The sequence below is a fragment of the Heterocephalus glaber genome, unplaced genomic scaffold, assembly GCF_053883595.1.
Source record: "Heterocephalus glaber isolate CG9 unplaced genomic scaffold, H.glaber_assembly_v1.0 deba00001465, whole genome shotgun sequence".
In the NCBI taxonomy this organism is placed as follows: domain Eukaryota; kingdom Metazoa; phylum Chordata; class Mammalia; order Rodentia; family Bathyergidae; genus Heterocephalus; species Heterocephalus glaber.
Window position 1 is genome coordinate 18,288,124 of NW_028258312.1, and position 23,931 is coordinate 18,312,054.

General features: G+C 36.4%; 1 protein-coding gene across 1 annotated transcript in view; it reads left to right on the forward strand.

The window, feature by feature from the left end:
• Positions 1–23,931, forward strand: part of Ell2 (elongation factor for RNA polymerase II 2) — a 70,327-nt gene that overhangs the window by 4,497 nt on the left and 41,899 nt on the right. Inside the window, exon 2 of the mRNA XM_004841706.4 lies at positions 12,225–12,272. Within this exon, the coding sequence (XP_004841763.2) occupies positions 12,225–12,272 (48 nt within the window). The remainder of the gene's footprint in view (positions 1–12,224; positions 12,273–23,931) is intronic.

A 23,931-nucleotide genomic window follows, 5' to 3' on the forward strand; every position in this document is an offset into this window, starting at 1 on the left:
GTCAGCTTGGTTTCTAAAAAATGTTTGCTTAGAGTTTCAAAGATGATGGCTCAATTATTATACTTAACTATTACCTAAAAAGTACTTTGTATGAATGAGTATTCAAGTTACTTCTCTATACCTGAGATCAGAATAGGATTCTGTTAATATATTCTCGTGTCAACTCTCTTGGTTTGAAATAAATTTTCCTGCCTTGGTTAGTACCATTTAGGAAAATGTTACTGCTTTCAAAATTTGTACAAATATACTTTAATACTTCAAGAAGAACTCAGTCTCCCTGAATTAACAAATACTATTTCCAGTCAAAGCATAAATATTATTTAACCCCCCAAAGTTATTGTCCTTCATAATATCACCTTTTAATGTGTTACTTGTTTTTAGTTTTTTAATCTCTGCTTGCACAGATCATGGGGTAGGCAATTTCCCCACCTTAGCCTTTCTATGAGGTGAACTTTTCAGCTTTTAACTCGTGCTTTAAGATGCAGAAAAATCTCATCCCTGGCTTCCTCTTTCTTGTTTTCTTTTTTTTTTTTTGGTACCAGGGATCGAACTGGGGACCTTGCACTTGCGAGGCAGGTGACGGCACCACTAGGCTAAATCCCCAGCCCCCTTCTCTTTTTCTTTGTGACCTCAAACAGTTTATTGGTGTTTTCAAGAGTCTCCCTTATAAACGCAGAAGCCTGTGTACTACATAAGCCGTGGCTTCAGCATCCAGACCTGCTAGCATAGTGCTGCCCTTACTGGCAGACACATTTATTAAGTGAAACAATGAGGTTTGCTGTGGCAGATTCCATTTGTTCCACTTCAAAAATGTAGCCCAGTTTAATATAAGTAAGTTAACATCACCGACTTTTAACTTAATCAGAGAAAGCCAAGTCTGTGCCCTGTGATGGAGTGTTTGAAAAGTTTATTCATGTGCTTCATTTGTTGCTCAATACAAAGCAGGGTGCTTCTCCCTGAGAAAAGTAGTAGCCAGATTGCCTAAAAAGATAGACAGGGAACCTTGGCATCAGAATTGGGAGGAGAAAGAAAGAACATATGTGAAGGACTGGAACATGTTCAAGAAAAGGATTTGAAAGGAAAGGAGTGTAGAATTCTTGGAATGATTTCCAGGAAAGCTTACCAAGGACTGTCACCAGATTCACCCTTTCATTTGCTCTATTTGCACTTTTAAAAAATTATGGAAGCTGTGCTCCCAGGACTTGGTAGATAATTTGTGATAAAGCTAGCAAAGGAGGAAAAAATGAGAATTTCCACTGAACCAGTGTTGGATCGTTTTTAACAATTTGCAGTGATCCTTTTTCTCTGGCACAAAGAGTCTCAGTAGCTGGCACCAGAGTCCAGCTAGTGAGGGTCAAGTGTATTTGAAGTGTTTGAGAAGACATCCCTAAAATGTGATATTATAGGCATTTCTGCATTTAAGATGAGGGGTTTTACAATAAAAACAGCATGTAATATAATGCCCCATTTTACTCTGCTGCATACGTAGCTCCATACATTTCCTATGACTGAGGCAAAAATCTAGAAAAGCAGATCTGGTGTAGAACACAATAAGTTAATGCTCATGTCTCCCCTGCCAAATGAAAGCTGAAAAACATGACTTAATGCAGGTCAGATTTATCAAGGAGAATTGCTTTCGCCCATCTCTCCCTATCTCTCTTCTTCTCTCCTTCCCTTCTTTCCTAAGTCTCTACCTATTTATAATTTCTGTTGTTGCATTAGAACTCTGGAAAGCCATGTTAAATTCCCAAGAAGAACTGATTTAAGGGTCTCTGCTAATTTTTGCCAGCAACAGCCAAACCTAGCTAGTATTTCCTGGCTGGCAATCTAATATAGAATATAAGAAGAGAGAATCCTTTTAAACTGTAAATTTCTTCAAGATTCATGAATCATATTAGCACACTGAATTGGCCTATATAGTCAAGGCATTTATATGCCTACTAGTTTCATAGTGACTAGATTATTAGACAAATAGCATGAGCTTCTTAATGGGAATCTTATGTTATCAGTCTAGAAAAGATCCTTGGTACTTAAAGGGTTTTAGTATTAAGATGTCAGCAAATAGAGACTGGACAAGGAACTATATCTCCAGCAAAGGGAATGTTGTAGGTAAGGAAAGAACAGTCCCAGAAAAGCTAGGGTCTGAGAATTACCAGAAAGACCTTGTTTCATGTAACCTGGAGTGCAGGAAAGATAGTTGGGTTTAAGAGAGTAATAGGAGATCAGAGTAGATTGATGGCTTTACTAAGTAGTCTGCATTTATTCTGTCATCACTGGGGAGATACTGAATAGATTTGTGAAATGAATTGAGAGATGCTTTCAAATTATTCTGGTATTGGTGTGCAGAATGACTATAATGTGAATATGGAAGGAAGTAGACAAGTTAGGAAAAAGTATGTGATCCAGGCCAAAGATGATTGGGGTCTACCCTAGTATACTGTAGAGAACAGGAGAGATTGATTGAATCTGTAGAATTTAACAGGACTGTAAAGGAAGAAGATTGAGTTGAAATTTCTAGCCACTGATAAAGATGATGAGTACCATTTTGGTGAACATTCACTCAGTCTTTTATTTAGTCCCTGAGAGATTTAGGTTTGGTTAAATGTTTTCTATTTAGAGGTATATTTAGGAGTCTGAGGCAAGCATATTTAGAGCAGTGCTATATTGTTTTTATGTCTTATATCAACTCTACTATTTTATGGAAGTTTTGGAGATTGTTGATTTGGGGAATGCTGAAATTGAAAAAATTGGATTTGATCAGGGATTTTAAAATTTTATTTGTATTTTTAGATTTCCTTTATTGATTAACCTCTAAAATTGCATTTAAAGCCATCATAGAGCATAGATAATATGAACACCTGAGTTGATTTTAAAATGAAATTCAACCCTGTGGTTTCTGTTCCTAGTGATTATTGAAACATAATTAACTCTTTATGACATGTGCCTGGATTTACATTTGAAGTATCATTTTGAAATAATATAATTCCTAAAGGCCTTCAGAAGGTCAGTGTTTTCATTTCTTCCGGATTACCTCCATTTCTGTTGCAGTCTGATATATACCCTATTATAATATATATAATATATAGTGTGTATAATTATATATAGTATATATAACATAGTATATATACATACACGTTTATTTTTGTGCTGGAAGATCAAACCTAAGTATACACTGTACCACTGAGCTATAACTCTGGCCCCCATTTTGGTGTTTTGATTCTTTAATTTCCTGGGGTTTTTTTGACAGTTCCTTATAAAAAACAAAGCAAAATAATCACAAATGCATAAAGCTCTTTTTATACATACGCATGGCTCGTGATCCATGGAGCTAACCTCAGCAAGACTTTCCCACTTAACAGTGAGTTTATTCAAGGGTGAAAGCAGGCTTGAACTTTCTTGTGAGAGTCCCAGAGAGACCGTAGGATCTGAGTAAGCTTACCTAAGTGTTAGCATATTTTAAGGTTACATTCGTTTAATTAGTGTCATTGCTTTTGGCACCATCTTTAGAAACCATGATGCCTCGGGGAACCGGAAAAGGTGTCCATGTAGGAAAAACTCAGTTGAATATTTTGAGAATTTTTCATTAAAAGAAGAAGAGGTAGAAGTACAACTACCAAATATTCATTTGTCCAACATTTTTACTCATCTTCTGACATGTGCCAGGCATAGAACTAGGCATTAGAGATATAAAGCTGAATAGGTCATGGCTTGGTCCTGCTATCAAGAAGGTACTTGTCATGTAGTAGAAGCAGGTAAACATGTTAAAAAAAATAAACACAGTGCAGTCTGTGTTCAAGGGGACCATTGAAGGAGAGAAGGGTTATGTTGAAGATATGTCTGTCTTCATCTGCTGTCCTCTGCTGAGCGCCCCATTTCTCCCACACCCCTGAGATTGCACCTGACCAGGTGCCCTGTCACCAGTCATCTCTCTCTTCCTTCCTTACCAGACCTTAGTGGGATTCCACCTTGTTGACCACTTCTTCATACATATTAGCAACATTCTTCTGGTTTTCTTCCTACCCTTTTGTCCTTTGCTAACCGTTTTGCTCGGAATGTTGGAGATATCAGTACCCTTCTCTTTATTCACTCTAGGTGATGGATTTAAATGTCATTTATATGTTAAGTGATTCTCAAATATTTATCTTCACCTCAAAGCTTTTCAACCTATCTTGTCCTCATCAAAGTTTAAGAGGCATCTTGAACTTAGCATATCCAAACAACTCTTGACTTTTTTTTTTGTATTAAATTATTTTATTGGTACATTGTAGGTATACAACACAATTACATTTCTCATTGGGAATTGTACCTTTACATAATGCATCTTAGTTCTTATTTTTTCCCCATTCCTAGCCCTCCCTTCATGCCCTCCACCCTTCCCTATTTACAAAGACTTTATTTCCATTTTTTCCATTTCTCATCATTTTTCCTTTCCCTTCTTTCCTTTCCCCTGCCCCTCCCACTACCCCTACCCCTTTGGACCTTTTCTTCCTATTTTACATTATCAATTATTCTAATCATTGGTACATTTTAGGTATACAATATAATGACATTCATCATTGGAAATTTGCACCTTTACATATTCTCTCTTGGTTCTTATTTTTTCACCCTTGCCCAGCCCTCCCTTCAACCCCTCCAGTCTTCCCTATTTACAAAGATTTTGTTCCTATTTTTCCATTGATAGAAGCCATCTATGAAAAACCAACAGCCAATATCATACTAAATGGTCAAAAACTGAAATCCTTCACACTAAAATCAGGAACAAGACAAGGATGTCCACTATCACCACTCTTGTTCAATATAGTTCTGGAAACGTTAGCCACAGCAACTAGACAAGAGAAAGAAATAAAAGGAATAAAGATAGGAAATGAAGAAGTCAAATTGTCATTATTTGCAGATGACAATACTCTATATAGAAGACCCCAAGAACTCCACCAGAAGTCTTCTAGACTTAATAACCAAATTCAGTCAAGTAGCTGGTTACAAGGTTAACACACAAAAATCAATAGCATTCCTGTACACCAATAACAACTCTTGACTTTACTCTTTAAACCTACACCCACCTAAGCAAGTGGCAGCACTCTCCAGTTGTCTAGAAATGTACTAGTAACCTTTGATTTGCCTCGTTCTTTCTTGACATATTGGATCCATCAGCAAGTCTTGCCAGTCTTAAAAATATTTAGAGTCTACCCCAGTCATTACCATTATTCCCATTCCAGCCACTGTCCAGCATCACTACCACAGATGCTTAGCTGGCCTCCAAATTTCTGTCCTTCTCACTCCCTATAATCCATTGCTCATGGCAATGATCTTTGAAAACACCGATCATGGAGTTTTCCAGTGTTGAGCCAGCAGTGGCACTCTTTGAAAAAGTGGTTTAGATGCTACATTTTATTAAATCATAGTTTTTTGAAAGTAATCCTCATCTTCTAATTTAGTCTTATTTTACCTTTCTTTTATACACAATTCCTGGAACTTTTTTTTTTTTGCCTTTTCAGATCAGATTTGAATGTAAGCTTATTGTACAGTTGTAAGGCCAACATTAAACTCTTGAGAAAAAATGAGGAGATATTATGCTTCAAGCACTGCTTAAAGTGTGGGTTACAGTAGCTATTTGGCGGGATTTTCAGTCCAGACTTTTGTCTTCCATGTTTATTTAAGAACTGTTTGAAGCCCTAATGTTTAAGACAATAATTTTTTAAAATTTGACCTACATCAATCAGGTCAAAAGCTATCCTTTAAAACAAGAATTGTGTTAAATCGATTAGCTTTTTACCCTCTTCTCACTGTTCGGGTAACTTCTTTTTTATTTCACTCTTTTCTGTGCTATAATAGCTAGAAAGAAATTATTCTCTACCCCATATACTCTTTAATCTTTTTTTGGAGGGAGGTTCAAAGGTCTTTATTTTTTTAATTAAGTTTATTGGTACATTTTAGGTATACAGTATATTCTTTAATCTTATTCTTCCAAATCTGTAGAGTTTTTCCTGCATCTAAGGTTGGATTGAATGACAAGGCAGCATACTAGATTTGGTTTTGTGAAGCTTAATGACTCTGTTTGGTTTCTTTTTTTTTTTTTTTTTTTTGGTACCAGGGATTGTCTTTGTTTGGTTTCTAATGAAAGGTTTGAGGAAAAGGAGATACCACTTATTAAAGTAGTTTTGTATCATCTCTAAATTCTATCAGGTGTCATTCTGAGTACATTTACTAGCTTTTAAGAAGAGTTGAAAATATTTGACCTTTTTTTTCAGGATCAACTGTCTGATTTCCTGCTCTAGCTCCAGTTTTCTTTCTTCTTTTTTCCCAGACTAGATATTTATTTTACTACATTGGTTAAAATGTAATTCTTTATCAGGTGATGTTACAATGAACAAAGAATAAAATGACTCTTTAAATTAAAAAGCCATACCCACAAGTTCTAAAGTAGCATAGTGCCTTTTTTAAAAAAAGAAAGATGATAGATTGCATACAAGTTGTACCTCAGGAAAGTCATACCTACTTTTTACTGTTTACCTGAAAATGTGAAAACAATTTTTCAATTGCCTAATATGCTCTTTAAGCTGTAGTGCAAATCCAAAAGAATGACTTTACTTTGAGGTCTTCATTCTCTAGGTTTAAGATTTTTCAAATTTTAAATATGTATTGGAGAGAGGAAAAGGAAAAAGCTAGCTATCTAAAATGATGGGGGAAAGTTGCATTTTTACAAGCAAGATACAGTGGTGGACAAGAGAGGAGTTCCCTAAAGGGTTATTCATACCAGTTCTTAAAGTGTTACAGGGTCTTAGTCCCATGTCACTCCTTAGCAGTGTAGCCTCAGGTGATTCTTGAGGACTTACCCAAGAAATAAGAATAATACGGTAGAATCTTCCCCTCAAGAACATTTATGAGAATTCCTGGAAATGATAGGTAAAAATGATCATGGTTGACATATTTTAAGCCCTCAGTCAGTGGTGACTGGTTAGCTGCAATTGTTCCTTTACACAATCTCACTCAAAGCAGTCACCCAAACCCTTGCCATTTGTAGAAAGTGGTTTGTTTGTTTCGGGCAAAGTGCCAAAATTATATTTGACTTGCAATTTTTTTGTACTATATTTAGTTTTATATATAATATGGCTTAAGTGCACAGGTAACTTCTAAGTATTTAATAAATACTTGTGGATTTTAAATAAACTCAGTAACTTTGAGTTTAACACAGTTCCATGATAGGCTCAGAATGGAAGCTACAGGTATTTCAAGTAAATCTCTAATGTTAGAGACTAAAGTTCAGAAGATTTCTGTTTCTTAGAGAAACTATTCTTTTCCAGGAGCAGAATGCTGTCTCTCATGTTTGTATATTTGCAAAGCTGGTGAGCTCGGTGATGGGGCACACCTGTAATCCTGGCATGTGGGAGGCTAAGGCAGGAGGGTTGTGACTTTGAGGCCAACCTGAACTACACAAGGCTGGCCTGGACTATATAGCAAGACTGTCTCAAAAAACAAACAGAAGGCATTTGATAAGGTAAAAATAACTATAGATCCATTTTACTCACATGGATAAGCAATACATAAATATTCAGGAGATAGAGTCTACATTTATAAGTAACTTTATTTTATTTAGCTCCTGAACTTTTCTCCTTCTGTTCCACTCTAAAGGAATAATCAGGAAGTAATATTACATAGTAAGATTAATATTTCTTAGTAACTTATATATTACTTTTATAGTCCTGATACATTTTGAGGAATAGTTCCTAGAAATAAGTATACATAGATCTCTGGTCTTAAAACATTTTTGTTGCAATGGTATAAATACATCAATAGTGTAAACTTAGGAGCATTTTAGTATTGTCTACACTTCTAGTCTGTACTTTAGATGTCTATCTTTCAGAAGACATGTCGGGGCTTAATTCAAGGAGTAAAAACAGTGAAACTAAGAGTTTAATAGAATCTTGACTAAAAGCCATCACCTCTGTCATTTTTGAAACATTTGTCAAAAGGCATTTCTCTAACTGGTTGCAGTCTGTCATGTTTCTTGGCTGGATGTAGACACCAGGTCACTGTCTTACTTATCACTCAAATACTGTTTCATTAAATCCTAGAATTTTTGATTTTCAGAGAAGCTACATGGAGTGTATGTTTTAAAGCTAAAAAGCAAAGGTCAATGCCCTACCAAAATTCATTTCTGTTAGAAGTGTACTTAAAAAGTAAAGCATTATTTTTGAGCATGCTATATCATATTTGGCCACCTATAATTACTTTATCTTTTAAAATGGAATTGCTTTTTTAAAGATTTTTAAGAATACTATGAGTTGAGATGATTGTTTTACTATGAAATTAGGCTTTAAAACATTTGAACAAAAAATTAAAATGCTTGAAACACCTGCTTAGAGTGCTGCTTGCTTTTAGAGCTTACTACTCCTGGTAGCTATCCTGTTAATACAGGGGTCAGATGCCTAAGTGCTGTAGAGGTCTGTGGAGGAGTTTGCTTTGTCCTGCTTTGGTAGATGGTGGAAAAGAACCCACTGCAGGCTGTGTGACATGCTGGGTGGTGTCTAAGAGGGATTCTGCTAGCAGTTTGAACAATGTGGAAATACTTGAAGGAAGGCCTTGATCTAGGTGCCTGGTGATCAGGGCCTGAAATGGGCCAGGGACCTTCAAGGAAGACACTAAGAGCTTAATTTGAGGTGTTGTGGGATAGACTGGTTTGAGTGGATGACTGGTAGCCCCTGAGCCACCTCAGTATCACTTTTCTTTGGTTCCCGATGCTCAAGCTGTCAGCCTTCCTTAATCTTCCTTGGAAATGTCCGTACCATCCACCATCTCCTGTTGGCTCTAGATGCAGCCATTCTAATTTAGGCCTTTACCACCACTTGAAAAGTATTTTGAAAGCATCTTCTGGAGCTACTCTCAGTGCCATTCCCCGCAGTCCCCTCCCACCCCAATCTCTCCCTCCATCTTCTTTATACACGGCTGAAAGAACTGCCTCCCCACCACCAAACACTTCTTTCAGCGGCTCATTCTTTATTCTGAAAATTGGGAGAGGCTCCGGTTTTGCCACATTAGAGGCAAGGCTTAAAGATCAGCAGCAACGAGCAGGTAACGGGGGGTTAAAGCAGGGTTATTCCACTGGGTGATAAACCTCTGAGCAGACAGCCAGAGGTATAAAAGTTATAGTTCTCTTTATTTTACAGCAGACAGAAACTGAAAACACAGACAAATTTTGAGGACAAGGAAAGCTTATCTTAGGCAGAAGTCGCAGGTCCAGTTTCCATCCTTGGTGCTGCATTTCCAGTGGGAGAAAAGTCAGTCCCGACACAGACCTACTCACCACCTCATGCTCACCACTCCATGCTTTTTCTTTCCCCAGGGCGCTCTTTCTCCCTGGAGTTCATCTTTTTCTAATCTGCTGTTTAAGACCACCTTTTTCCATAAACCCTTTGACTTTTCCAGTATCTTTCTAATTCATACTCTCCTCTCCTTTTTGAGAATTCCTACTGCACTTCCTGGTAGTACTGATTCTAGTACTTAATCATTCTCAAGCTTTCCCCAACTAAAATGTGAACTCTGGCATGAAGGATTAGGCCCCACATTCTCATATCTCTCATTGCAGATGTGTGTGGAGGACAAGGTAGTACAAGAAAAGTAGCAAGGCACAATAGGACGATCGAGTCCTGGGATCCGGTCCCAGCTTAGTTATTAATTGAACACGAGGACTGGGGTGGAAGGGTGGACATCAGCGATATTATTTCTAAGACCTCTTCGGCTTTGGGAATTCTGTGACTCTAATGACAGATCATTGACTAATGGAATATGGGGTGTGAAAAGAGATTGACTATCAATTAACTGAGGCGTGAGCCTGGAGAACCAGGCAAGTGAGGGAGTTGGTTTAGTGCTCGTCAGTTAGACAGCCCTTTAAGAGTTTCTAATCCAAGGGACCCTTCAGGGAGCAGTCACTGTAGGCTTTTGTGAGATGCAAGCTTAGGGATGGGCCACGTTACTTCCACACAAAGAGGGGCTCCCTGGGCTCCTGTGGGGTGCTTTCATTATTTTAGAAAGAGTTAAATTTAGCCATGGGAGGTAGTTTTGGGTGGTATTTCCCCCCATAAAGAAAAGTAACCCGTAGTTTGTATTTTCATAAAAACCTACAAATTAAATGAATCACTACTAAAAGTCAGGTGTTAGAAATTTAAACAATAACATTTTTATATTTCCTTTTTCAAAAACCCATTTCTCTTACACCAAAAAATGAATTTTTGTCACCTGTTAGTATTTTGATTCTGTTGATAAATCTAAAGCTGAATTTCCACTTTATGTGGTAGAATGGTGATAACTGTCCATTGTAGCCAAGCGTGGTGATGCACACCTGTAAATCCCAGCACTGGAGAGACTGAGACAGGAGGATCCCCGAAAGTTCAAGGCCATTCTGAACTACATAGCAAGATCGTGTCTCAAAAAAACCCCAAACTTCTATACTGTTGGTAAGAGTATAAACTAGTACAACGACTATGGAGGTCAAGGTGGAGATTCCTCAAAAAAACTAAAAAATAGAAATTACCTTTGACCTAGCTATTCCCCTTCTAGATATCTTTCTAAAAGAGTTAAATCATCGTATTACAGGGTTACATGTATACCCATGTTTATAGCAGCACAATTTATAATATACCTTGGAAACAGTGTATATGTCCGTCAACAGATGAATGGATAAGGAAAATGTGGTATTTATATACAGTGAAGTATAAAGCTGTCATAAAGAAAGATAAACTTGAGGCATTCATAGGTAAATGGATACACCTTGAGAACATAATCTTAAGTGATATAACTCAGACATACAAGCTTAAATATCACATGGTTTCTCCTGTATGAGAAACACAGCATACTGTTTATGTATATACAAATAAAGAGGCAAATAAGAAATAAATAGGAAGTAGGAAGAAGTTCAAATACTTCCCCAAATTACATATTCTGATGTTTCAGAAATATTTTAATAAATATATTAATTTGTTTTATTTATGCTACTTAGCTTATCTTAGTTCCTTGAAAAGAAAATTTTGTTATTATCTGTTTTCTTCTTTGTGAGAATCCTTTTGATCTGTGTCTTGTACTCTGAGTAACTACTTTGATGATAACAATACATAGTGTAATAACTATTATTGTCTTATTGTTATGAAATTTTTTATTTTTTCATAAAATAAATAAGTGTCCATTGTAATGTTTTCTTCAAAATGTGTCCATCTTATGTAGCCATACTTATGTTATTAATATTAACAATGTTAGATCTTGATTTCATATTCAGGTAGTCTGTCTTTCCCTTTTTTTCCTCTTTAGTTTATTATAATCTTGATTAATAAACTCTCAAGTCTGCTAAGAAGTTGTGCAAAGTAGCTAGAAATAGGTGATGTGCTCTGGTTAAGCGGAGGGATCTGTGAGTGCCTTTATATTTTTATTTGGGGTGAAGGTGAGACCAGAATTCACTGTTCATTGGATTTGAATATGAGGGTTTATAGGCTGATGTGTTACTGTTAAAAACTACTCAAATCTAATTTCCCATGCATTTCTGCTAGCAAATTTAGAAAACAAGCATCTCCATAGAAAAACATAATGGTAATCTTGAATACAGAAAACGATGCTGGAGACTAGCTAATATTTACAATCACAGCTTTTCTCCCAAATTCACAATTCTGTGATCAAATATTTACATTAAAAGAAGAGAGCGTTCATAATAAAGCAGAAACATTGCTCTACAAATTATGTTTCCCTGGAGAAAATCTTGTTAGAAAATTGACAAATTCAAATGAAAGCTAATCTCCAGTAAAAGGTGAGAAAATAGAAAAGTACACAGAATTCCTCTATATTTTATGTTTCTAGCATCCTTCTGAATTTTTCAGAGTTCCTCTAGTTACCTCTTTTATCTCCCCACCCCTATTTTAATATGTCAGGAAATTAAGCAAGGCATTTTTTATGTAAAACTTGAGTTTGTATAGATTGGAATTTTTTTGCAAATTGTGTCAGTCATTTTTAAAAACATGATTAATTACACTGCCAAAATATACCTTTTGGTTATATGGTTCAAAAAACTGTTAACAGTTCATCAAGGGATCTTAATATAACAAACTGCAACAGTAATCATATAATGAAGAGAGATTTTCACATATTATGGCACTGACCAAATACATAGATTTAAAGTTTAAATATTTACTCCTGTGTTACAGAACTAAGATTTACCTGTTTGTTTCTTATGTTTCTTTTAATAGAATTTAATTCCTTTCCGACCTTCAATTCAGTTCCAAGGGCTCCAGGGGGTAAGTACTGTCTAATATTCTTCCCACACACCACAAAACTTTTAAAATTTGATTTCATTTTGACCTTTTAATATAATCAGTCATTCATATATGAGTAAACTTTGAGACTAACTTATGACACCTTTGGTCAAAATTCTTGAATTATCTTAATTTTTTTAAAAAAATAATTCACGTATAGTTATGTTTCCAATATGTTATTCTCTAAATCATGGATAATTGCATATTTGAAATTTTTAATTGAAGGTTCAAACATCAAGGAATTATGTGAATGTTTTATTTGCTACAACTAAACAAAGAATTACTAATTTCAAGCAAGTTATGATTATGTGCTTATTGTTTACTGTCTGTTCACTTAATTTTTTAATTGTACAGACTGTGAAATGAAAGAGTAGTAGCAATTGAGCTTTTCTACGATATCAAATAAAGTTTTCTGTGTCCCTTTTATTGCTGTATGAAAGAACAAGATTACTGTGGGTGTAGCTCAGTGGTAGAGCAAGCATGTGCTTAGCATGTGAGAGGCCCTGGGTTCAATCCCCAACACACACACCAAAATAGTATGTGTAAACTTATTCAAATCTATTGTATTTACAACAGATAATAAACTGTACAGGAGCAGTGTCAATATTGTTTAATTACGAATATTTAATATTAGACTTTTTTGCTTCCTTGCTTAAATTAATATGCATTTCTATGCCTATATGCTAACTAAAGTAGAGATTGGTATACTTGTAAATGGGTTTTATAGAACTGTAGAGAAAAGGAAATGTGTTCTTGATTATTGTAAATCTACATATTTGTGAATTTCTGTGTCACAAAATTTTAAAATGTCAATATAAGTAACGAACTATAGAAATGATCCCTGAAGGTATAGCCTTTAAAAATGTCAATATAAGTGAATGTAATCTTTCTAAACTTTGTAACTTAAATACATTTCAAGAATCAGATTAATTACATCACTCACTATGGACTAAGAGTACAGTACTTCTAAATCTGTTGTGTAATGCTAACTTGAAGGAGATGTTTGTGTGGATGTCAGGGTTTTGCTTCTACATGACAGCTTTACAATGAAGTCCTTTTTCCCCCTCTGAGTAACTGAGTGCTCATGAATGGGATCCTAATTAGACAAGTGTTCTGAATTTCGTTGTATAGCTTCTTAGGTAGTCTTTAGTGCATGCCAAATCTTTATTTGAGGAGTTAATTCAATTGTTTATTTAAGACTTCTGGAGATTCCCTGCATGTTTTAATGGTGTCAGTAATATCTGAAGAAATGTTCAAGAGGCAAGCCTAGGCTGTTAGTCTGCAAGGCCCCATGGATTTCACCAAGGGACTTTGTGGGAGGCAGCGTAAGAGCTGGGGAGGAAACTAAGGATTGAGCTTCGTTTCTTTCACTAGGAGTTATAGAGCTATCACCTTATTCTATGGCTGCTGCTTCCTCAATTCTCTCTTTTACCTAGTTTGGGACATCCAAGCAAGGGAAATAAATGCAAGTAAAGGACATGTTTCTTAGGCAGCACCAAGTGAGTCTGAAGGACTCTTAAGGAACCAGTATGTGCAGACTTCCAAACTCTTGATTCAAACACTTGCAGGTTTTAGCAGTCTCTGAAGGAGCGTGGTTTTCCCTGGCACCACTACAAACCAAGCAGTTTATATTTGATACCTTGGGCCTCCACCTGTATGCTGAATTGTCCACCTGCATCTCTCTACAGTTTGCCTGTACTCCTGTGTTCAAGGGCCCCCCTCACCCCTGTTTGTGTTTGCCTGCACTGCTCTTCTCACTCTGTCCCTTGCCTGAATATAGTCTGCTGTTAAAGATAATTTCGTTATAAATGACTGATGGTGTTAACCCTTAGTGGGTGTTTGAATTTTAGCAGATAAGCATTTAGCCCGAATGAATGGTGATTGGGTTTGGTGCAGTAGTTGTGTGCAGACTGAGAGCTATAGGATGCTTGACCCTACCTTGCTTATTCTAGGTCTGACTCCTCAACCCCCAACCCTTTTTATTATTCTAACTGAGAACAAAATATATGGACTCAGCATTGTTTTAGAGCCTGCAGCTGCACTCCATCTGCCCTTCCCCTTCTCTTTGCAGAGCTCTCCCCAGCCCTCTGGGACTTAGTAAAAACAAAGAGTCCTTACAGTGGAGAGAGTGGGTTGGCACAACTCACAGGGAATATGCACAGCCATAAATGTAGGGGTCTTCCATACAGTGTGCCTCTGTTTTTCTCAAGAGCCATGAAAAGTTCAACATTGCTCATGTTGATTGCTTTAGAAACCTTGAAGTCTGCTTATAGACTTTTCCTATGTGGAAATGTGCAAGGCTTTAAATTGGACAGTTTAAATTTAGATTTCCCACAAGGATAGATACTTTTTCTTAGTAAAAAAATGTTGTCTTTCTACATCAGACGTGATTGAAAATGTACCTTAACTATCACAGTAGTGTCATATGTAGGCCTATTTGAAGTATAACTGAAACACTGTTAAAATATCCTTTTAAAAGTGAATGTGTTGTGTTCAAATTGTGTCCTGTTTCCAAAATGAGAATTATGCTAAACACCACATGGTTATGCACTTTCTTGTCACTAATTAAAGGACTTTTTTTCCCCTTTAGCAGTGTCTTTAGAAGGCCAGAATTTGGGTCTTGGCAAGTTAGCTTTTAAGCATATTTACTTTTCTACTTGAATATGTTCCCTTAGTTTGAAGCTAACTTCTGAATAAATTCAGACTGAACCATTAAAATGTAGCATTATACTATTAAAGAATTATAATCATTGAACTTTTATCATCACAGTTGAGCAGCAGCTTTCATAACGTAAAAATAAAAATTATGTCTTTCACAGTTCATCCCACCCCTTTCCCTTAGTGGAAGCGGGCACTCAAGAAATTGAATGGTCATTGAAGACATTTTCTGGATTCAGAAAAATAAAATGTCTATGGAAGCAGTTGATTCTGATTACTCATGAATGTCAGGGGCTGACTCCATCATCTAAAAATGCCTTGTTGATTCTGAAGAGTGAGTCAACTGATTATCTTCACAGTATTAATCCATATCTAAGATACACATAACTAAAGGTTTACTAGGCTTGTAAATGTCTATCTATAGACCAGCATGTTTGAACAGAGAAGATAGTTGGGTGAACATTGTCAAGAACATTGAGGTGTTCTTTGAGGTACAACATTCAGAGGGATGTGTTGGCATAATGCACCCAATTTCCAAAAGCTGTATCTCTATTAAATTCACTTTATAAAAACTGGGATAGTTCATTCAGTCTCTATATTTTAATCAAACACGGAAGATGTGGCAGTGGATGTTTTCCAAAGATGTGTGTTCAGTGAATTTTTAAAAACTAAATTCTGGATTTTTTTTTTTTTTGGTATGGGGGATCGAACTCGGGACCTTGCGCTTGCAAGGCAGGCAGTGGAACCACTGAGCTAAATCCCCAGCTAAACTCTGGGTTTTTAAGCCTATTGAAAGTTTCTAAAAAAAAATAAAAGTACAGGCCGGGGATTTAGCTCAGTGGTTTCGCCACCTACCTTGTAAGCGCAAGGACCCGAATTTGATCTCTGGTACCAAAAAGAAAGTTTCTTGTCTAGAGACACAGTTGATGAAGTCAGAGCTGTAACTACAGTGAAAAATTCTTCCCACTATATTGTACAGTTTTAAGAGAGCTGGAAGCAAGTTAACTCAATATTTTTACATAATGACATTTGTTACTGATGCAGTTATCAACAATGTACTTATCTAAACAATAAACTATAATAAATACATTCCTAATCAATGAATATTATAATAGGTTAATTTATTGCTCTACATATTTCTTATTCACTGCCCAAACATTCTCTCAGCCTGTGTTGAAGCCAAGTTAAGTGCTTAGTATGAAATGATGGGTAGATATGACCTTTATCCTTAGGGAATTCAGTCTGAAAAACATATAGGACTAATGACTCAGGAAAAAATTAATATGAAGGATTTAGTTAGAACCCTCCTTCCACTCAAAGCTTCTATAGAAACAAGAGACTATCAGGAAGAAAGCGCATGTGTATTTCTGGTACGAACCAGTGTTTTTAAAAAGGTTTTAGTAGAGGCAAAATGTTATATCTTGGCAATGGGTATATAAAATTCCAAAGGCCTATTAAGAACTTTGCACACTGCAAACACACACACACACTCACATACACACACACATCTGTGGCATGACTTAGATAAAATCTGAAATAGCATGGTTTTCAGCAGTAAATAATGGCCACATCTGCTGGCATGTAGAGCCCTTGCATAGCTGATTTCCCTGCAGCCCCTGGGGCTGATATCCAGAGCAGACTGATTGCCCCAGGGCAATTGTCATAGTATGGCTCCAAATTAGGTTACTATTAGATATGACAATATTGTTCAAAACTTCTTTCTAACTTAATTGCTTACCTTCTGACTCAATAATCCAAGAGGCTTTAGAAACGTTTTACGTAATTTTTAGAATTTTTAAAGAAAATATAAAATGTTTTCTATAAGTAGTAATGCATTTTTTACACTGAATCAAACACACTTTTTCAAGAATGATTAAGGAAAAAAACCAAAGAATAAAAAAGGAATAGCCAGCCAAACAAGCTCTAAATGTGTGCCGTCCAAAAAGGCATGGTGACCTTCTGAAGATTAAATGACATTTAACTGGTAACTTTAAAGGCTTGAATGGTACTATAAAACTCTTGTAGTAAAGTCATTAAATTCCAAAGAACACAAGGTTGGATGTTTCTCTTGTTTTTTTTTTTTTAACCTCTAAAGTTAGCACAGCATTCAGAAATACGTTGTTAATTATTTATTTTACTTTGTGGAGGCTAAGGAGAAGATTGAGTCTAGAAAACTAAATTATATGGTATTTGAAATTAGTAGGCAATTTCAGCCCGCCTCGAAAATGCTTCCCACAGACTGTCCTTCCCTACCCGACTTGGTACCTGGGTAGCAAAGATAACTATCGGCTTCAAACAAGCAGCAAAGACAAAAATAAACCCCCAGTGCTGCCACCCTTCTTAGATGATATGCCTCCCCTCTGACTTCGTTGCCTGCCACCTTGGGTTTGGCTAGCCTGCTGGTTTTGCCAACAGTTATGTTTAGTCAGTCTGCTCCAAAGGCTGCTGACTAACCTTTGTACTCTTGGTTCTGCATGTAATTAATACTAGAAGGATGTTAAAATTACATCCTTTTGTAATGGCAGCTCTGTTTTAATTTTTTTTAATATTATAGTATTTCACACAGGTAGATAGCATTCATTTTAATATTTACATTGAATTACAACTCTTTAACCACATGTTATTTTACTAAGGTATTAATAAAATACCTAATTGAAAATATATCTAACTTCGATAATACACACATGCACTTTTTTAAAATTTCATTTTAGTTGAAGGTATAAACTACCCTTGGACACTCATTCTCTCAAAGAATAATAGAATTCTAGTTTGAAACTACTATAAATTGGCCCAAAACATTTACTTATAAAAGTGATTCGTTTTAGGGCTGGTGATGTAGCTCAGAGCTAGAGTGCTTACATAGCATGAGTGAGGCTCTGGATTTAATCCCCAACCCTGGGGGAAAAAAATTGTTTTGCAGAGTTTAGAGGAAAAGAATTTTATTGACTGAAGGCCTTAAAAACCCTAGACATGCTTTGCAACTAATGAATTTACCTTTGTCAGGCTAAGAACTTTCAAATCACTCTAAGATCTTATAATTTCTCCAATATGCAGCATAAAATTAATTATTATTTTGTTTATAGACTCTAATTGTTTTTCAACATGTACCATTGAACTTTATATACAAAGCACTTTGCATATATTATTCTGACATATAATCCTCACAACATTGCTATGAAGCAAATACTCTCATTTTCTGATGTATAAACTATGACTTCAGAGTTATGTTGCGTGCTGAAGCTTACTCAGTGTTATTGTTGGATTTGTGTTTCTCGGTGAAGGGGCCTGCACTCAGATCTGCCTGCCTTCATGTCCTCACCTCTATATGCACCTACCTTTCTGTAATAAATGTTTGATAAGCATTTCTATTCATTCTCATGTTCACATAAACATTTGAGTACTTCCTCAGCTTGCAAGGGGAAGGGTGATGGTCAGAAAGGTTTGAAGAACCCATGTTTGAGCTGACTTGAAGGATTACCAGGAGGTGACTGATAGGGGCAGGGACTTTTTGGCCCTAAGGTACAATATGAGGAAGTGGTAAGTGGGTGTGGCAGATGTCTTCATTCTCTTAAGGAGATCAGTGCTTCTTATCTGTAAAATCTCTGGAGTTCTCTAAGGGGGGTCCAGAAATCTAGACTTCAAAAGTTTTCCCCTCACGTTTTCTTATGGTAGGTTTGTGGCTCTCTATACATATAGAGTGCACATTCACATAGCTGAAGCCTAAATTTCACAGCATAACATTTACTGTTACTTCATCACTGCACTGCGATATTTTCTATTCTCTTCTCTTTCTCTGCAAAAGGATCCCAGTTACAATCCACTAAATTAATATCATTACTTTCCAGTGGGGAGCCTTGTGGTCAGATAGGCATTTTAGATTGCTTCTCGGCCTTTTGGCTAAGATCCAGTGTAGATATGCATTTTAGTATGCTTCTCCAGTAGCTGTTGTGACTTAGTTATTCCTTGTGTATTAGAAGGATGAAGGGGGAAGAGTCAAAGATTGGTCTGGTTGGATGGTGGGGCCATTACTCAAGATTTGAAATAGATGAAAGCAGGTTGAGACAGGAGACTGGAGGCATGTTTGTTTGGGTCGTGGTGTACATGAAGTGATCAGATAATATTCCAAACCTTATTCAATCCAGATGAATAAGGGGCTTCATTAGCATTGGGGATTTGGAAAAGATCCTCAAGAAGCAACTCCAAAGGATATTTTCTGAGGCTGAGCAATACCTGGAAGTCCAGTAGTAAGAAAAAAGAAGAGGTAGATTTACAGAAGGAATTCTGGTATCAAGTTGTATTTAAAGAATTGTTTTTATTAGCTGTGAAGAAAATTGGTTTACATAAAAATTGTTAGTATTGTTACTAAGAAGCTCCTCTTGCCAAAGTTTGTTCATTCAGTGGAAATCTCTGTAACACTGAAAGCGGTAACTGGAAAAGGACATCAGAAACTCCAAGTGGATAGATTATATATGGTATAGTATTATTTTTATAAAGTTTAATAGGCAGAATCAATATACTGTATAGGTTTTATATATGATAAAATTATTAAAAACAAAAACAGGAATGATAATCACAAAAGCTATAATAGTGGTCACCTCTGGTAGGGAAGGGAAGGCAGCAGAGAAAGGAGAGGAGCAGATGGATAGATCTGGTACTGCTGTTTCTCAGGTGGTGAGTTTGCAGGTGTTCATCTGTCCTCAGCCTTCATAATTCAAGTTGTATTTATTTGTAGAACCAATATTACATGAGTTAAAGTTTGTCTCACTATCATTCATGTTAAATATAATTTGTCACCTTATGGGCCAATTGAGAAAAATCAGAACATACAATAATAGATGCCCAAACAGCATTTGTAAGCTCTATTTCCTAATTGTTCTATAAACATAAAAGAACCTTTTGGAGATGCCAAGTTTAAATATGACAAAAATCTAGGAGGAAAGCTGAATATTAAAGGTTTAAAAAACAGGTTGACAAGGAGAATAGAGAAGGCAGGCCTTGAGGATTTATCTGCAGCTAGACACTGGCTAAGTATCTTGCTAGTCAACTTCTTGATAGAGTTGCTTTGTCATCTATCAGCGGAGAAAGAAAGTTTTCTCCCTGTCTGTGATCTCTCCCCAGTAGAAAGGTGGTGCAGGCAGAGTTGCTGGTGTGATCCAGGGTGTGGGAGGAGAGGCCATTTTCCTTTGAGTAACACTTGACCTTCTGGAGAAGTGACATTGTGAAGTGTCCTGAGAAGGAAAAGATCAGTCTGGAAAGGATAGAATAGGGAAATGAAAAGTGGCAGTTGATTGAATTTTTTTAAAAATGAGGTTCTTCAAGGGCTTAGAGTAACAAAACTCAAAATTTAACAGAGAACTGATTAAGTACTAAACTGGGTCTATACCAGTAGAGATTTGGTACATACGCAGCAAAGGAAAAGGGCAGTCTTTTTTAACACTTTAGTACTTAAAAAGCGTGTTGTCTTCAGTAATCTCTCAATAAATTCTGTTAGGAATATCACATTTTAGAGTGAGAATATAAGTCATGGCCATATTTGTGAATGGAATAATATGCTTATCAAGCCTAAAAACTTTTCTTACAGCTAATCTGAATAATTTTTAGTTTTCTCAGTCTGGTCATGTTTGTTGGTGATTCATTAAAGTCAGTCTTCACAGTTTAGGAAGGAAGACCTTTGGGGGGGTTCCATTTCCACTGAACAATAAGTCGATATAAACTTGTATTTCCACAGTGATCTGAAAGTTCTGCATTTGATTAGAGCGGAAAACTGCTAGGGATGCTTGGTGTTTTGTGTCTTGCTTTTAAAGAAAATGGTGTGCTATTCTTCCTTGGAGAACTTAAAGCATGGGTTAACTATGAATTGAGGATTAACTTTGGATAAAGTCTTATATTTTACAATTTCTGACTGTAAAAAGATCTCTACTTTCTTTCAAAAATGAGATTAATTTAAGAAGGGCAAGTGTCATGGTGATGATCTAAAATCTAACATTTTTATGTACCCTCTTGTTTCAGATTGAAAAGCAAAATGAACATTTTAGAATTATATAAAGTATATACAAGAATACAGATAAGCCAGTATGGAGGTGTTCACTTGTAAATCACTTGGGGGCTGAGGTAGGAGGATCATGGCAAGTTCAAGGCCAGCCTGGGCTACATACAGTGAGACTCTATCAAAAAAACTGAAAAAACAAAACAAAACAAAAGAAAACAGATGAATAATAGAAATGTACTTACCAGTGAAAATAGTTTTGTTGGATTTCTTCTAGTCTTCATTTTCATGTTCAAGTATACATTTTTAAAATTGCAGTGGTATATTTGTTGTTTTTTTATATTATACTTTTTTCCATTTAGCATGTAGCATAAACATTTTCCTACAATAACCGTTAATTTTGAGTAGCTGCCTAACATTTAATTGCATAGGATGCACTATCACTAATTTAGCCATTCTTCTACCATTTATGTTTTTTCTATGTACCAATGAACATCCTTGTGCATAAAACCTTGTTTCTATCTCTGATGAGTTCCTCTGGATAGATTCCTAGATGAAAAATTTACTAGGTCAGAAGATATGAATGCTTTTTAGATTTTCAGTAACTGCCATGATTTGTGCATCCATCCATCCATCCCGTCCCGTCCCTCCTCATCCCCAGAAAGCTGCTGCTTTCTATTTCCCTAGCTCTGGGTAAGTACTGTCACAAGGTACTTTCCCTGGCCAATATTAAATGCCTGGGTTGTTTTTTTTTTTTTCAAGATTAATCATTTGGCAGTGCTTAAAAACTGACAGTGTGATTTGCTCAGTAATATCTGCCAGGGGTAAAATATTGCAGTGTTTTAAGATATCATGAAGTATCATCATATGTTTGTTTTGCCCTCTTCACTTGACAATGCCAGAAGGAATAGTTTTGAGCTTTTTCGTTTCTTTATCTTATTCATGTTTCTCCCAATATAGATAATTACTCTATTTCCGTAACTTCTGTAAAAAAAACAATTGTGCTGTTTTTATATTACATATATTTACATATTTTGCTGTTTTGACATTTCTCTGTATATTGTTTTATGATCCTAATAATTTAGTGTTTTTAAATTTACTCCTTCACCTTAGGTGCCTGTCTTTAAAAGAACATACAAATTTCTCATGAAGCCTAGTGACATGGTTCTGTCCCCTTTTTTTAATGTGACAATGCAGTGATTTACTGGCCAGGGGATAAAATGTTTTACTGCTTCATATCGTTCTGCTGTCCTAGAGGAGCCCTCTAGGTATATGGTACTACCTCCTAACAGAATTAAATAACTATCTTTATTTATTTACTTATTTTGGTACCGGGGATCAACCTTGAGACCTTGCGCTTTCGAGGCAGGCGCCAGAACCACTGAGCTGAATCCCTGGCAACCATCTGTAAAAAAGCCAAAGTTTCATGATATAAATTATCCAAGTACAGTAATTGTCTTAACTATTCATATGTAAATATTTGCCCTTTCTTTGTCATGTCATTTTCTCTCAGTAAAGATAGGTTGATGGCTTTGTCAGTAGCCTTTCCATACCATCCCTAGAAATTTTGTCATTTCTTCCAATCATAAATCAATTTATCTAAGAGGGTTTACAGGCCCTCTTATTTATAACAGATGTGCCAAGTCTTTGAGAAATCAAATGCGGTCTCTAGTTTCTGATGTGCTGTGCATAAGCAATGAAATCAGCAAAGTTTTGCTTCCTTTATAGGCTTGAAAATTAGCAAATGAAGTTTACTTGTGAAAATCTAATAGAAATAAATTTTGTGAAACTAACCTTATCACAACAATGTATTTTCAGGGCCGGGGATTTAGCTCAGTGGTTTCGCCGCCTGCTGCGCAAGCGCAAGGACCGGAGTTCAATCCCTGGTACCAAAAAAAAAAAAAAGAATGTATTTTCAGAGCAGATATTTGGGGAAAGATCTCTAAAAATTAAAATACACAGGCTTTATTCATTTTTAGGGTTACCTGTAGCTTTAGCACAAGGAAAAAAGCCCACAAATTTAAAAACAAATTGTTTGCATATATGAAGATTGAGTACTTGAGAGTCAGAAGTTCTGGTTCCCAAGAGAACCCTTAATTCTATTTCCTCTGTTTCTTTGTTGTGCGGTAGCCAGTATGTGGGGCTCTCTGGGGCTCTGAAGGCAGCATATTTTTTTATGGATAGGGCACTTGGGAAGCAGTGTTTGCTTCCCTTCTAGAGTTAGCAGCCGGCATCTGTAATTTTTCACCCTCTACAGATACTTGTTGTGGCTGATTTGTTTCTCTACCTTATCTCTCTGTGTGATTTGGGTTTGGGACAATATTCTAATATTTTTAAATGTTTTCCCAAATAATGTCTTTGGCTTCCATTTACGCCAACACCAAAGCTTTGACACAGAAGGCTTTGTAGCCTCCTACTTTTGTAAAAACCAAGGATTCGGAATAAGTACAATCAACTTTTGACTTTCCACAGGGAATGTGTTATCAGCCCTTGCCCATTTAAGATTTACCCTTGAACTGGAAAATTTAAAAGTCAAACATGTTATTATGCTAAGGAAGGCATGTGTGTACTTGCATCAAACAGCTAGAAATCAGAGCGGGAGCTCTGTGTCCCCAGAGCAAACACTTTAGGGTACACGTGTGCTGAGCATTACACAAAGCCCCTTAGATGAGTTACCTCTGAACTTCACAACAGACATACAAAGTGGTGATGTCACTAGCTACATTTTGCTGCCAGGAAACTGAGGACTACTGGGATTTCTACTGGCCCAAGGTAGCACAGTTGGTCAGTAGGGTCTAGAGCCAGAGCGGAAACTGGGCAGCTTGCTCCAGAGCCCATTGTCTGACTTGGTTGGTTGGTTTGGGCTGCTCCCTTTCCATCTGTGGTAAAAGAAAGGCTTGCACTTTTTCTTCTCACACTATTGAGGGAAGCCCAACTTAAGACGGGAAATAGAAAAGGATTCAGTATGAAAGATTTGAAAAGGAGAGAGAACAAGTC